Source organism: Choristoneura fumiferana, chromosome 6, assembly GCF_025370935.1.
Source record: "Choristoneura fumiferana chromosome 6, NRCan_CFum_1, whole genome shotgun sequence".
NCBI lineage: Eukaryota > Metazoa > Arthropoda > Insecta > Lepidoptera > Tortricidae > Choristoneura > Choristoneura fumiferana.
The window spans coordinates 15,558,512-15,574,785 of record NC_133477.1 but is presented as its reverse complement, the minus strand read 5'-3'; the positions used below and the strand labels follow the sequence as shown (position 1 = coordinate 15,574,785).

At 36.5% G+C, this 16,274-nt stretch overlaps 1 protein-coding gene across 3 annotated transcripts; it reads left to right on the top strand.

Annotated features, from left to right (window-relative positions):
* The first annotated feature begins 3,368 nt into the window (after positions 1-3,368).
* LOC141428695 (uncharacterized) lies at positions 3,369-16,018 on the top strand. Of its 3 annotated transcripts, none has more exons than XM_074088703.1 (5): positions 3,369-3,395; positions 10,231-10,399; positions 10,977-11,173; positions 14,076-14,260; positions 15,792-16,018. In XM_074088703.1, the coding sequence occupies exons 2-5, from the start codon at positions 10,240-10,242 to the stop codon at positions 15,994-15,996; spliced, it is 747 nt and encodes a 248-aa protein (XP_073944804.1). In that variant the 5' UTR covers positions 3,369-3,395; positions 10,231-10,239; the 3' UTR covers positions 15,997-16,018. The 3 variants fall into 3 exon arrangements, with proteins under 3 accessions (XP_073944804.1, XP_073944803.1, XP_073944802.1); XM_074088702.1 differs by lacking the exon at positions 3,369-3,395 and adding an exon at positions 9,231-9,317; XM_074088701.1 differs by lacking the exon at positions 3,369-3,395 and adding an exon at positions 9,327-9,510.
* The last annotated feature ends 256 nt before the right edge of the window (positions 16,019-16,274 follow it).

The window sequence follows — 16,274 nt, the reverse complement described above, 5'->3', positions numbered from 1 at the left end:
GGGCAGAGGGACAGGGGACAGGGGGTTCGATTCCCAGTGCTGGTCTATTTTTCTGGTTTGTTTGTTCATCCATGTCTCAGTTTGTATTTTCGATATACTTATTAGCCGTGCCGTGGTGGCCTAGTGGTTTGACCCATCGCCTCTCAAGCAGAGGGTCGTGGGTTCAAACCCCGGCTAGCACCTCTGAGTTTTTCGAAATTCATGTGCGGAGTTACATTTGAAATTTACCACGAGCTTTGCGGTGAAGGAAAACATCGTGAGGAAACCTACACAAACCTGCGAAGTAATTCAATGGTTTTTTTTTTTTTTATTTGACTGGATGGCAAACGAGCAAATGGGTCTCCTGATGGTAAGAGATCACCACCGCCCATAAACATCTGCAACAGCAGGGGTATTGCAGACGCGTTGCCAACCTAGAGGCCTAAGATGGGATACCTCACGTGCCAGTAATTTCACCGGCTGTCTTGCTCTCCACGCCGAAACACAACAGTGCAAGCACTGCTGCTTCACGGCAGGATTAGCGAGCAAGATGGTGGTAGCAATCCGGGCGGATCTTGCACAAGGTCCTACCACCTGCACCTGGTGTGTGTGAAGTTCCCAATCCGCACTGGGCCCGCGTGGGAACTATGGCCCAAACCCTCTCATTCTGAGGGGAGGCCTGTGCCCTGCAGTGGGACGTATATAGGCTGGGATGAAAAAAAAATGCTCGAATTTAGCATAGCGTGGTAGGTACTTAACAAATCGATTGCCACCGGGTTGCTACGAATTATACTGGGAGTCTCTGCCCATGGGGTTTTAAATTCAAGATTTGATTCTACTCGTACAAATGAGACGAAATAAGCTTCTCACGACACTGCTCGAAAATATGGCCATAGACAACCTAAATCCAGTACGCAAAACTGCCTATATATGTACATTCAACAGCTGACTCATTTATGGCTCGCAAACCACGACAACAATGTAACACATTACGGCAGGTCGTATCAATATATGTATTTCATAGTACGATACGACTTTTTAACCCACGAAAAAAACCGGAGAAGGTTCTCAAGTCGACGCGTATACATTTTTAACCGTCTTCAAAAAAAGGAGGAGTTTCTATGTTCCAATGTTTGTATTTTTTATTTTTTATGTATGTTCACCGATTACTCAGTCAATTGTAGATCGATTTTCAAAATTATTTTTTAATCGAAAGGGTATTCTTCTGAGGTGGTCCCATAGTCACGAAATCAAGATCTAATGATGGGATCCTAGGGAAATCGAGGGCAAACCTCAAATTTTATAGGCACACCTATGGCGATTTTGGCATTTTTAGCATTAAGATAAGCATTTACATTCAGAAAGTATCATTTGGTAAACTGAACCTGATGAAGAAGACCGTGGATGATCAATGGAACTCGTCAAAGCTAAGCAATGCTCGCTCGTCTATAAACGATCATGATTAATTTACCTAGATAAGTGACTAAGAAGGAGCTTTAAGTTAATGATTCTTTCGAACTGATCTGATGCTGAATCCGGAAGGTAGGCAACGGAACTCTATTATAAAACAACGTAACTAAGCCGTGTTTGGGCTTAATGGAATCGTTGTGAGATGTAATTTGGCTACAAATCACTAAAAAGTGAGAAATAAAGATTTTTTTTAACAAAACAGTAAAACCGACTCCAATAAATAAAAAAATAACAAAAATTGGAACCGACTACAAAACCCTTCAAAATATTTTTCTATGTACCTACTAGCTCGAAGTCGGTGACTCAGCACGACCCAGCAGGATGGATTTGAAACCCATAGTAAATGTAGGTGAGGTAGACGAATATTGTTCCATTCCTGCTGGCTCATGCTGAGGCATCGACTTCGAGCTAGTAGGTACCTAGAAAAATATTTTCAAGGGTTTTGTAGTCGGTTCCATTTTTTGTTATTTTTTTGGAGTCGGTTTAACTTTTTTTTTATGACCTGACCACGCATAAATTTTTACAGAGTAGTCAGATTTTGATAATTCTTTTTTTATTGAAAACTACATACCCTAAGAGTAGGAAAACAAGGGATGATTGATTGTTCAGTCACTGATTGTAATGTTTGACCAGGCATAACTTTTTACAGAGTGGTCCGATTTTCATAATTCTTTTGTCATTAAAGTTGGTATTAAGTAAATAAATTTGGAATAAAAATTTACCCCAAGGGTGTGAAAAAGTATCAAAAAAACTTTTTAACAAAAAAAAATTAAACCGCTGAAAAAACAGAAACCAAAAACCTTTAACCTTTAACAATAAACCTTTTCTCCTTTTTCTCCTATTTAACCTTAATCTAAGTACTAGTTTGATGCCTCAATACTTGCCATCAGGAGTGGACCTATAGTCGTCTACCTGATGGGCTTCTATCACTCCTGATGGCTCGTGCTGAGGCACCGACTTCAAATACCTAGATTAAGGTTAAATAGGAGAAAAAGGTTTATTATTTTTTGCTTTTCTGTTTTTTCGGCGGTTTCATTTTTTTGTTAAAAAGTTTTTATCGTAGTTAAGTTTATTGTAAATAACCCCTGTATTTTGTTTTAAAAGAAATACTTCTTGCCAAGTTTCTTGCGGCGTATTCTTCGTTACTAAAAAACCGGTCAAGTGCGAGTCGGACTCGCGCACGAAGGGTTCCGTACCATAATCAATACAACATTATTAGAGCTTAGCAAAAACGGCAAAAAAAACACGTTTGTTGCATGGGAGCCCCCTTAAATATTTATTTTATTCTGTTTTTAGTATTTGTTGTTAGCGGCCACAGTTTAACATATACTGTGAAAATTTTAACTGTCTAACTATCACAGCTCATGAGATAAAGCCTGGTGACAGACGGACAGACGGACGGACGGACAGCGAAGTTTTAGTATAATAGGGTGTCCTTTTACACTTTGGGTTCGAAACCCTAAAAATGACATTTAAAAGAGCCCTTTCGAGTCGCGTTGCTCCCAGAAGAAGGGTTATGAATTAGCCCGAAACATGTCGAGCTAAACTCGATTTCAGACGTGAGTTATGCGTTGTTTTATCATTTAAAATGGGCGAGTCTCACTGTAGTTTCATGTACAAAATAAACATTTTGATTTTTTAACGTAAAAAATTGCGATCAAGTGCGGTTAGTTCGAAGGACTCGTGCAGCTAAGCAAAAATGATACCACTTCAGTCTACTCGTCACAATGACCACTGCAATATGGCCGAAACATCGGGGTTATTATTACTCGTTTGTTGATTTCAATTTTAATGGAATAATCGAGAAAAGCTAACAAAATGCAACGTTGCCTGCTCAGCAGGTATAAACGCTCTTAATGTCAAAATCCTGCTGCCGTAACATGAATGTTCTTGTGTGCGTGACCTCAACTCTGGTGACACTACCTATATGGATCCGGGTTGAAATCGTGAGTTGATCCGTTTAGCGTAGTAGGTACGTTTAGCATTATAATATTCTACATTCCGGATCTCGGCAATAATGACGTACCTACCTGCCACTGTGTTTTTTATTTGTTCTCGTTTATTTATTCCACACCTGAACACATATCGACGGTGGAAAGCATAAACGCTGTAACCCAAAATGTGTAATATTTACACCAGAGCCAAAAAACTTTTTAAAATTTTCTAAAAAAACATAACTCATGATCCTTTTGGCCTAAAGTAACCATTCTTTGGGAAATGATGTATATTTGGCTAGGCTATCATTCTCTTGGTAAAAATCTTCTCTAAAGTAGTCAGCAAAGAAGTTTTGGTGGGTTACAGCATTTGAATATTTTGTTTTAGACCACGAAAACGCAGTTACATCAATACACTAATGTATGAAATAGTAGAAAGTGTACTTTTTTGGGAAAACATAAATGTCGTACTTGATTGGACAATGTACAGTACTTTTGATCATATAAAGTGTTGTAAGCTGGTTTAGATTCTCAAAATGAAAAATGAAATTGAAGTAACAGCTTACATCAATCCAATCCATGTAAAATTAATTAGCGTAATCAGCAACTGGTCAAAATATAATGGGACTTTAAAAATGGCAAATACTTATTTTATTTAGTATTATTGATTAATCGTAACAGTAATCGATCAATATGACAAAATAATTTAGGAAAATGTGTTTTTATGCGTCTTGCAATCCGCGAATTCTTCGATGGAATCTTCTGTTTTTTTTTTTTACTTGTTGGCAATCCCTAATACTCCTGAGCTTACTTGTGGAATCGATTTTGTCAATGAGATTTTTCAAGTTCTTTTACTACTTGTTGTAATTTTTTTGGATATCCATATACTAGTCTATACTAATTTTGGATGTTTCTTACGAATAAACTCGAACAATAGGTACTGAACCGATTTCAATTTTTTTTTCTGCATTAAAATGCCCAAAGTGACATACACCTTATTTATTACCAGAAAAAAATAGGGTTTCGTACTATTAAAACTTCAATAATGTAACTTGAGGTGTAACAAAAACAAGCTTTCATTAGAAAAAAAAAACTAGAACTAACAAGGGAAAAAGTATCCAATTAATCCAAAGCTGTTTACTCTGGTTCTGGAAGATGTTTTCAAAAAACTCGCATGGGAAAATCGAGGTCTAAATATAGCAGGAGCTAGACTGAATAACTTAAGGTCATCTGCGAGACATAGTTCTTCTCTTCGTGAGAAGAATTACAGGTGATTAAGGAGTTGAGTAACGTCTCTTTACAAGTTGTTTTGGAAATGAACTTGGGAAAAACCAAGATTATGACGAACATGGATCGAAATACCGTAAGCATAACCATCAACCAAACCACCGTAGACCAGGTAAAGAAGTACGTATACCTGGGATGGGACAAGAGAACAGGATGGGCACAACCAAACTAAACTAGTGAACTTCACAGACGAATAAGGCTTATGTAGGCAGCATACTCGAAACTGGACTTTGCTTTCAAGATCAAAATTTCTGCGGATATTTAATCAGTGCATCCTGCCGGTGCTCACTTATGGTGCTGAAACCTGGGTATTCACGAAAGACGTGATCAATCGATTACAAGTGGCCCAGAGGGCAGTGGAGAAGAAGCTGGTAGGAGTGTCGCTTATGGACCGCAAAACAAAAAAATAGCTTCGGGATCAAAGCAAAGTCGCAAACGTGACAAAACGAGTGGCGAGCTTAAAGTGGAAGTGGGCTGGACATGTGGCCCGGAGTAAACAGTCGTGGTGCAAGCGTCTCCTAGAGTGGAAGCCAATGGGGGGAAAAGCGACCTCAGGGTAGACCACAAATGCGGTGGAAAAACGATGTAAAAACTTTGCTGGTTCAAATTGGATCCAAAAAGCTCAATGTCGCGACGAGTGGAAAAAATTGAAGGAGGCCTACACCGAGAAGTTTGAGAAAGGCTGAAGAAGAAGAAAGGTATATCGGTATCTAGAAAAAAACGATATGTCCATCTTTTATGTAACTACTAGTATAATGTCACTTATAACTAGGTACAGGTACTTTTTCACGTTTTAAAAGTTGATAGAAATCCCGACCAAAATGATACCATATTATCTATACCTGTACATTAATTCTTATCCAAATAAATTACTTAATATTCAAGAATGTTTAAATACTTATAGATCACTTTTTGAATTATTCTAAATAATCGGACATTCCACTCAAAAAATATTAGATACGAATTAAAAAAAGCGTTCCGGCTTTGCGCGGGAAATGGAGCTGAAAAATGTTTGTGAGGTGTCCTTTTATAGGACCTTTATTTAAATTTGTGACCGTGCGAAGCCGGGGTGGGGCGCTAGTAAGTCTAGTACCTAGTAGATATATTGTTAGTTCTTTTAAAGAAGATTTAGTGTTAGTTTGATAATTAACTTAATTTTTATTGTATTGTCATCGGTTCTTAATAACTAATAAGTAAGTACAGAGTTTAAAAATTAAATCTGACCGTTTAAAGTGGGTCAAAATCGAGTTCAAAGCAGTCGGTTACAAACAAACATACATGTAAAGCTAATAAAAGCGTTGTAAAATTGATGTAAATTGACTGCTAACAATAATATTATGCATTTTCAAATGCTGTAACGTCATGAATCTTATCCCAATACTCCGGGAACTGCCTTGAAATTTTTTGATAGATTCATTTGTTTTGATTCCCAGTGAATGCTTTAACACTCACCTGCAATACATTCTCGATCAGCGTAAATGCTGTAACCCACGTATGATATATTTTTTATTACGCCTAAACGCTGTAAGCGACATCGTGCGGATGAATATTGTTCCGCGTGTTTGAAGTAAGATACAGGACTCTATATTTTTTTCGTTTTTCGTGTCGGTTACAGCATTTGGCGTACGTAGGTAGTACGGTAGTACATAAATAGCCAAAAATTGTAAAAATTACTACGCTGTCCAGAAACTTCTAAACGTCGTAGAGCAACGAGAGTTACAGCATTCGACGCAGAAAAAAAAACTGAATCGAAACATGCAATAAAAAAAATTGGTAAAGGTGTGGGTTACAGCGTTTAATGCTTTCCACCGTCGATATACTTATAAATATTATTTGCTGTGGGCTGCGTTTACGTTAAACTAAAAAATCGGTCAAGTTGTAGACGACCAGATGGCCTAGTGGTTAGAGAACCTGACTACGAAGCTTGAGGTCCCGGGTTCGATTCCCGTGTCGGGGCAGATATTTGTATGAAAAATACGAATGTTTGTTCTCGGGTCTTGGGTGTTTACTATGTATTTAGGTTTGTATCTATTTATATAATAATATTTATCCGTTGCTTAGTACCCATAACACAAGCTTTGCTAAGCTTACTTTGGGACTAGGTCAATTGGTGTGAATTGTCCCGTGATGTTTATTTATTTATTTAAGTGCGATTGCAAGTGACTCGCGCATGAAGGGTTCCGCACCTCCGTATAATGTTTAAAAAAAAAATAGTTCAGTAATTTTTTTTTGTAAAAAATTCTAATACCTACAAGCTTTTTTGCTGGCGGTACTTTTTGCCCCTAGTTACCAAAGTAGGTAGTCGTCAAGACGAATAAAATGAGACCAAAATCGATGCAGTCGTGTCGTTTTATTACAGAGTTCCTATGGCCAACATCTAACTTCATCATCAGATCAGCTCTACGCCATAATAGTTTTGCATTGTCATCGGATTTATACACGCATGCAAAATTTCAGCTCAATCGGTTGAAGATATCCACTTCAAATTTAAGTTGAAATGTTAATTCCACCCGAACAAACACTAGTTACGCTACGAGTACATTAAATACATTACAAGTTAATAAAAACATATCACCAAAATGTAAGCACTAGGTGCAAGTATTTTGAATAAAGAAACATTTTAAAATCTCATCCTCTTTGGCTGTCGCCCTGTCGGAGGCTGAATAGCGCTTTAGACTCGTGCCATGCGCCACGGCAGAAAAAAAAATGGCTGTCAGTCAAGTCAGCGCGGTTCGTTCGCGCTTTCGCGAGAAATTAAGCGGACTTCGTATGTTGTGTAGTTAAATAATAAGAAGTTCGACTAGTGTGAATAAATTTTAAACTGTATTATAAACCTTGTAAATAGTGTTAAATACTTAGTATGATTTTTTTAGTGTAAAAAACAATAGGTAAACATAGTGATTATACGGTGTGGATTTGGCGAGCGCTTTATCAAAGTTGGCTTCATTGAGGATTGTGGTCCATTAATTGCTTTATTAATTTTGCACAAAAACGAATAAACCACACAATTAAACAGTCACTATATTATATTATCGAAGCTTTTATAAAACATCATTAAAATCGCAAACTTAAAAGGTAAATATTCAAACGAAATAGCTAGTCATTGCTAGGCGACTCGGTCGCCTTAGCAACGGCTAAAAACGCTGAAAAAAACATGTTTCTTGTATGATGACCCCGTTTAATTTGTAACTTTATTTTATTTTTAGTATTTGTTGTTATAGCGGCCACAGTAATACATAATCTGTGAAAATTTCAAGTGTCTAACTTTTACGGGTTAAGAGATAGAGCCATGTGATAGACGGACACAGACAGATAGACAGACAGACAGCAGAGTCTCAGTAATAGGGTCCCGTTGGCACCCTTTGGGTACGGAACCCTCAAAAGGAAAAGGGACCTTTACAACCGGTTGCTTCACGCCCACCCAACCCATCACTACTTTTAGTATGTGGTTTAAAACACCATTCTCTACCTACAACTATGCCAAATTCGCTTATACACGAGTTTTTCCCTGATTTTCCTTCGTTGGGTAGACTAATAATTAGCTAATAATTTATTGTTAATAGTTAAATAATTGTAAAATAAACAAACTTAACAAGTGACACTGACGTGACACATATTATAAGAGAGACCATAAAAACCCTTTAACTTTCTTTTGCTAAATATGTGTGAATTGAAAACGGATTAAGTACTTATATACTTTGAAAAGACGTCATAAATGAAGAACCTTTACGCTGTCTTACTGCTAAAAATCAATAATAATAACTTTTGATTGTCTTTTAAACAGTAAGAGCTAAGCTAGGCCACTAATTACTCTCTTAGAGAAATTAACTTTATTTGACCAGTAGACTGTCCCTAACACTGTGTATATCGCATGTTCAGAACGAAAGTAACTTAACTCAAAATTTTGAAAAATTGAGTTAATTATACTAAACGACGTTCACAATGTGGATAATTGAAAACGGCCAAATTTTAGTCATAAGAGTACAGAATGATATCGTTGGTCTCTTTATCACACACACCCTCTAGCTCTAGCACCTACCGTTGGGGACGACAGCGCCCGCTTCAATATTGCGTCAGAAAACTCATAAATGTTAAAAGTGACCTAAAACTAATGGAGTTGGAATAGATTCCTATTGAGTCCTAAGTATCGTGAAAACTAAACTGGCTCTTTATACTATCACGACACAGACGACAGTTACGAAGCTATTGTTAATTGTAAACAGACTTAATATGAAATGATACAGGCAATTCATCATCATTCTTAATACTAAAATGACTGTTTTATTCATCTTTTTTTTAATATTTTTTTTAATGTTTTTAAATAACCAAGCAAAATACTGTAATCGTAATGAAACAAGGAAAAGTGAATGAAACAGACAAAAATATTATTTTTAAAATAGATCATTTACAGTAACACTTATGTATTTTCAAACACGAGGAAACCTGAAACACAATCACATTTTTGCAATTTGCCAAAAATCGGTTTTTTTGAGTTGAGTCCCTTTCGTTCTCAGCCTGCGATATATTAAAGTTAAATGTCACCTTGGCGGTCACTTGCCAGCTAGCTTCAGTTCGATTCGCACATCATCTTTTTCGATTGTGCAATATTTCGGTTGATATAAATAATATTAAAATCAAACTATTTAGGCAAGTGTCATTTGTCATTAGAAAAAATAGTTTATCGCCATCCCGCGATGCAATTTTCTGAGATAAAAAAAATAAGTTTTAAAAACTGAAACTCGACTACGGAAAAAACGTGAAATAAAAAAATAAGAAAATGTTTAAGAACTATACGCAATTAATTTGCTCCTCCGTGACCACAAATATCAACCTCCGCAAAGTGACGCCTGATTCAATCAAGCAATAAAATATTCTTATCTGAAATTCTTATACACAGACTTCAGGAGGAGTGCCGTGGTCGCATGCCACCATAAAATTAATTGTTAAGCAAGCAAGCCTTAAGGCAAGGTTCCTGAAGTCTGTGTATATAAGAATTTCAGACAAGAATATTTTCTTGCTTGATTGAATAGATAGTCTATATATAGATAGTCTAGATGCTACGGTGGAACATACGTAAATACAAACATACATAGACTGCTAAAATCATTACTTTTCTTTGGCTTTGCCGTAGTCGAGTAAAAACCATCCTAAATGCTTTCCAAAGTGTCAAAGAACTCCCTCCATACTTAAATCAGTTCAGCGGTTTAAGAATGAAAAGGTAACAAACAGACAGACTGACAGAATTTCTTTGAACTGAAACAATTTCTTTGCTCACCCGCGACCTTATGATAGCTACATTTATGCAAAAAATGTGTTTATGCAGTTCCTCCACCTGCACACTAAGAATACACACAAATCACACAAACACATCTATAACCACCACCACAATACACTGACGCGTTTCGAACTCAACCAAAGCTCATCTGCAAAGCAACACAACCGTTCACTATTCTACCAGATGTTAGACTTCTTCGATGTTAGATAGTAGAATTTATTTCGCATTTATAATAATGACAAGGATTTAATATTTTACCTTTATTTACTTATTATAATCAACTAGAAATCAGCGATGTCTTCTAAAATGGTGTGGTCCAGATTTGAAAGCATGGGAAAAAATGGAAAGCTGCATAAGTTAAGAATTCAAGACCTTCCTTCAACTCGCATCAGCGACGCCCTGGACTTGTTCACAAAATATTTTATTAGAGATGAAGCTCTTTGTAAAGCATCGGGTTAGTTACTTATATTAAACGATTTGTTAGATGATTTTCCCAAAATCGTTATTTCGTAGTAGCAAAATTTCCGTTCGCATTTTTTTCGCGAAAGCTTTTTTTCCCGCATAGTTTTACTCTGGAGCTTGTTTTAAGCGACACAAACAGTATCGATGGAGCTCTGCTAACGCGGATCTCCTTCTTTTGGCCCAGGAAAACTTAACATGACCTAAACCTACCTATTATTGTATATGCAAATACGAGGTAGTTCTGAAATTACAAACTACCCGTAGACATCTATTCAGTCTATTCAGTCTGAATAAAGGATTAAACAAGTTTACGCGTACTCGGTGTTTCATTGGTATTTTAAGGATCAAAACACTACACCTATGTTTCCGTGTCGATTCAAATTGGGAAAAACGTGATTGTGAAAATAAGATTCAGTAAAAAAGCATATTGGGAAAAAAACATTCGGGAAAAAATACGAACGGAAAATTTTCTATTAGGAAATAACGATTTTGGGAAAATTATCGAACCAACTGGTTTTCAGTTATACTCTCATTTTAAAAATAATGTAATTTTTCTGTGATTTTGACAGACATCCGGAATAGCCCTACGGCAGTTAAAAACTTAAGCGATTATTATAATCATACTCTCCATGATCCATCGTGCCATAAAGTCATCTGCTGCTCAGACGATACTGACGACGTAGAAGATATCATGAGTGTCTCTGTTATGCGTCGGTATACGGATGAAATAACAAAGATTCATAGTAAACACTATTCAAGGGTACAGGTAGGTACAGGTACAGTTTCAACATTTTAACACGCTAGTCAGTTGCAAAAAACTAATCCCACATCCCATTTGTAATATTACTAGCTCTGCCTGCGGCTTCGCTCGCGTTAAATTTGGGATAACATATATTTACTGTCTGCATTCCTTTTTTCCTGTTTTGATTGATTTTTCGGAGGATTATGGGAATGACACAGACAGTTGTTGTTTTAGCATGGGTTGGAAACTCCGCAGTTAATTGGTACGTTCGGCCGGCACACCTTTTCTACAAGGGCACGGCAGTGGGTTGCCGCTAGCATAGTAAAAGAGAACAAGTAGGTCCACTCTGACCCTTTAGGAGACTTAACTGCCTACTCCGGCGCAGACGCTTGGAGTTGTCGACGTCTATTTTACATTAATTACTACCTACCGGCAAATAATTTTAGTACAAAAGGTAACATTGTCTAATGTCTTTGTCTAGAGAACCGACAGATTCTATGCCGCTATATTATTATTAATTTACTAAATTTAAAAATATTATTTATAAATTGGCCGGAATGGTTATGGCGACTGTCTGTACTGTCTGTATACATACTACTCATGTTTACCTACACATAGTACAATAACTATCTATATTGTTTATAGGTAGGTAGGTAGGTATCAATATTTTTTATGTGTTCTTGCACGAAACTAATCTATTGTAACGATGTTTTTGAAATAAGTTATTATTATTATGCCTTACTTATTTAGGTACAACTATACCTAATACAAAAAATACGTAAATACGAGTACGCGAACGTAAAAGGTGATCATATCGCGAAGTGAGCAGAAGACGAGCGAGCTAAAATCGAAACGTGCGGCACCGACGGCAGCGCAGCCTTGACTAAAGAAAACTTAATCCTCCTTAAATTAGCAGTGTGTGCGTGCGGCGGGTGTGTGCGTACCGGCTCCAACCGGCGCGCACACATTTAAGCCGCGCGATGTACTTTTGTTCGTAGTGAGCTTACTTGTCCTCTTTTACTATGCCGCTAGGCTCGCTCGCACGCTGGACGCGTGGCGCGTGATTTTTATAGGCTAGTTACTTATTTTATTTTGCAACAATGACTTCGAAACGACATAATCTGTTTAAGGTATATTGTAGTGTTTACGGATTTACTCGTATTAATAAAAAGAACGTACAGAAACCGGAATTATCGCTTTTCAGAATTCCGTAAGATATTGAAATGTAAGAAGCCATTTTCTAGTATTTAATTTAAACCATCATATTTGTAGCTAAATACACTGTAAGTGTAGTAGGTGCATAATGAGAACAAGATTGTTAGGTATTATAAGCATTTTAGGGCGTCTAAATGAATATAGTTTTGCAAAATACAAATAATTAGGTAAGTACTCGTAGGTACCTACCTAACCAGGTATTTTATAGATTTTCGTATTGTTCACAAACAAAGTAGATTCCTTTTTGATTGAATACCGTTTAATTCACCTAAAAGTTAACACTTTGGACCCATTTTAAAACAAATAACAATTGCCTAAGTACCTAAATAAGTTTGCTCAAATGTTCTTAAGTTTGGCGCCAAGAGCACAGGGTTCCCACTCGCCGATGAATAAAGATAACAGTGGGTATTAATTTGAATTCAATAAACTACCTTTAATAAATAAGTAAATATATTTCAACCTGTGTACATGACAAAAATCACGACAATGATAACCTACTTATCTACCTACTTCTTTTGCCTACTACAGATTTCCGTATTGGCGAAACCACGGTACGTCTTAATATTTTTTCTGACTGGTAGAATTTTCAAAAACAGTGAAACACGTGCTTTTTTGTTTATATGTAGAAAAAAAATCACAAAGTTTCGGAATGTAATCTTCAATAATAACATTTTTCTCATACAAACTTTCACACCCCTTTATACCCTTTAAGAAGAATTTTCAAAAATGGTGTAATAGGTGTTCAATTATATTTTGAAGAATGTTTTCAGTCATAAATTTAGAAATAACATATTTACATACTGCCGTCCTGGACTGAACTCCGAAAAAATCCGACTAGAGCTCTATTAAGAGTAAATCAAAAGTCGGGACCCATTTAAAACCGTGACCAGTCATCTCAGCTCAATAGAGCTCTTATAGATAGACTAAATATACTTGTTTCTTGAACGACTTCAAGAAAAGGAGGTTATCAATTCGGTTGTATTTTTATTCTGTTTGATAACTCAGAACTCCGTCCTTTATGAACCGATTTTAAATATTTTTTTCGTTCGTCTTGGATCTTAAGGAAATTGAGGGAACTGTTCAAATATTGTAGGGACACCTATGGCAATTTCAATATATTTAGTAGTAACTAGTGCATTTGCTCTTGAAAATCATCATTTAGTGAAGTGGAACTGATGATGAGGACCACATTAAATTTGACCAACGAAGCGACTACTAAATAACAAGTACTTCACAAATTGAATTTCAATTACTTTAACACAGCTGCTAAGCAATTAAAGCTCATCGTAATGCATGTGGTAAAATGAAACAGGTGATGAAGCACCAGGACTCCTCAATAATGAACGTTACTGCATCGGAAAAAGCAATTTTTCGTAAAAGGTGACGAGCAGTTGCCATTAAACAATTGTATGTTAGATCTTTTACACTAAAAATCGTGAATAAAAAAAAATATAACAAAAAATTGAACTGACTAGAGAAAGCCCTGAAAACAATTTTCTACCAGTCTGAAGTCGGTGCCTCAGCACGAGCCAGCAGGAGTGGAACCATAGTCGTCTACCTCACCTACTATATTGGGCTTCAAACACTCCTGCTGGCTCGTGCTGAGGCACCGATTTAAGACTGGTAGAAAAATATTATCATAGTTGGTTCAATTTATTTTATTTTTTCAGCTTCTTTAAAGTCAGGTTTTTGTTATTTTTTTATTATGTAGATGCTGAATTCACCAGAGAAATTAGATTTGAACAGAATGAAGTTTTTGAAGATGATTTACGAAATGGAAACTTTATTCGATCCCGTTAAGGAGTATAAACTTGATGTTTACTACGGCGATGTAGGTGCTGTCATTGCCCCGCCTTACAGAGGACTGGGTATTATCGACCAATATAGCAAAATCAGGTAAATATTCAGTTTCAGATCGTACGAGTAAGAAGTTTTCGGCCGCACAAAAATCGATGAGAATGGGAATATATTGATAGATATCAAAATTTATTTAAGTATTTATCGTATGGCTTACAAATTATACTTATACAAGATTTTACCCGTGGCTTCACACGCGTAAACCATTTATCCCCTGTTTCACCACCCATTGATGAAATTTATTTGAAGGATAAATGTGATGCCGTCTCTGTTTGTTTTGTTCGAATAGACGGAGACGGCATCACATTTATCCGTCAATCAATGGGTGGTGTAACAGCCCCTTAATCTGATAGTTAAATTGAAATACCCTGGTTTACTAAATTGCCATAGGAATTCCCAAAAATGGCATCGTGATTTAATTGTTTTAAAAACAACCGAGCCAAATTTCATTACGCTAAGCCCAGCGGTTGAAATTTCAAGATTTTGCCCTGATCCCGTAAAAATATCGGGATAAAAAGTAGCCTTTGTGTTATTCCATATGTCCAGCTATCTACATACCAAAATTCATCCAAATCCGTCCAACCGTTTTAGCGCGAAAGAGTAACAAACAGACACATACTTAATAATATCTAAAAGTTAAAATAATCTTTCGGATGTTTTTCAATATATTTTTTTAGGCAAAGGGCAAAAACTGAAATTGGAGCATCTGACGCTACAGATTTCATAGTTTAGCTATAAAGCTATGACGTTCGTTATTTATTCTAGGATGATATTTTTTTGGTATGGACTTAGTCGAGTCGAGGACAATAGCTATATTATAACATAATAATATTATATTTAGATGCCCTGTAGCCATGGCGGCTTGATGAATTTTACAGATGAAATGTCGAATGATTGATTTAGACCAGTGCAGCAGTGTTTTTCAACCTTTTTCATGACACGACCCCTTTAGTATGAAGAAATATTTCGCGACCCCCCTACCCGTTGCTTTTTTTCGTGTATTTTATTTTGTGACAAATATTAATTATTAGTTATCATTTTTTACTGAAGTAGGTAGTAAAGAGGCTTCGCGACCCCCAGGTTGAAAAACACTGATTTAGACATTACTTTACGGAGGTCTATCCAATGGGATTGATAGATGGGATTGGAAAAAATCAATTTACCATTCTTGAACCTACCACCACACTACCATAGTTAATGTCCAAGACCGGTAGTCTATACGAACCTTATGGGTTTTCGCGCAATAACCTAACCTTCGCCAGCTCTATATAAATTAATATTTGTGCTAATATTATACGAGTAAATGTGAAATTAATTGTGTGTCTCTTTACTACCTACCTCTCTACGCTTAAAGGGCTGAATCGATTTAGATACAGTTTTGTTTAGGGGTGTAGTTTTAGACACTGAAAATGAAAGATATACTCAGCTCAGCGGCACAAATATAAGTTATTATTATTATTATTAATTAGCACTTAGAGTACAGCACAACTGCACACTGCTCCTTGGTGGTAGAATAATTAAGTAAAATGGCGCGACTATTAAATTTTTTAATCACTACACTTCCTTTTAGGAGAATGATTTGCGAGGCTCATAAAGTTCCGATGACTGGTGCGTGGATGACAGCGCACGCCACCCAGAGAGCAGCGGCTGTAGATGGCTGGGAGACCGTTCGCGAGATCGCGTTCGATTACTTTGCCAAGAAGTATGACGTTACCTTCACCAACACACCGCCCACCTTGAAGTTGATGATTGGCCGAGCTACTACATCCTCCTAATCGCTTAGGCTAGAGTCCTACAAATTTTAGGTACAATAATTGTAGTACTTAATTAAAATTGTACTCTATTGACTAATTATTAGTCCATCTTTTTTTTTTTTTTAATAATATGTTTCTACTCCTGTACTTTTATTTGTCAATTAAAGGTCCATGAACACGAATACAATGATATACCTAATAAGTCCGGGAAAAAGTCTATGACTATGGCTCATAAAAGCACACTTATGGATGCTTTTAAATTGCTTTGAAATCTATACAATATAATAAATCTGTAGAAA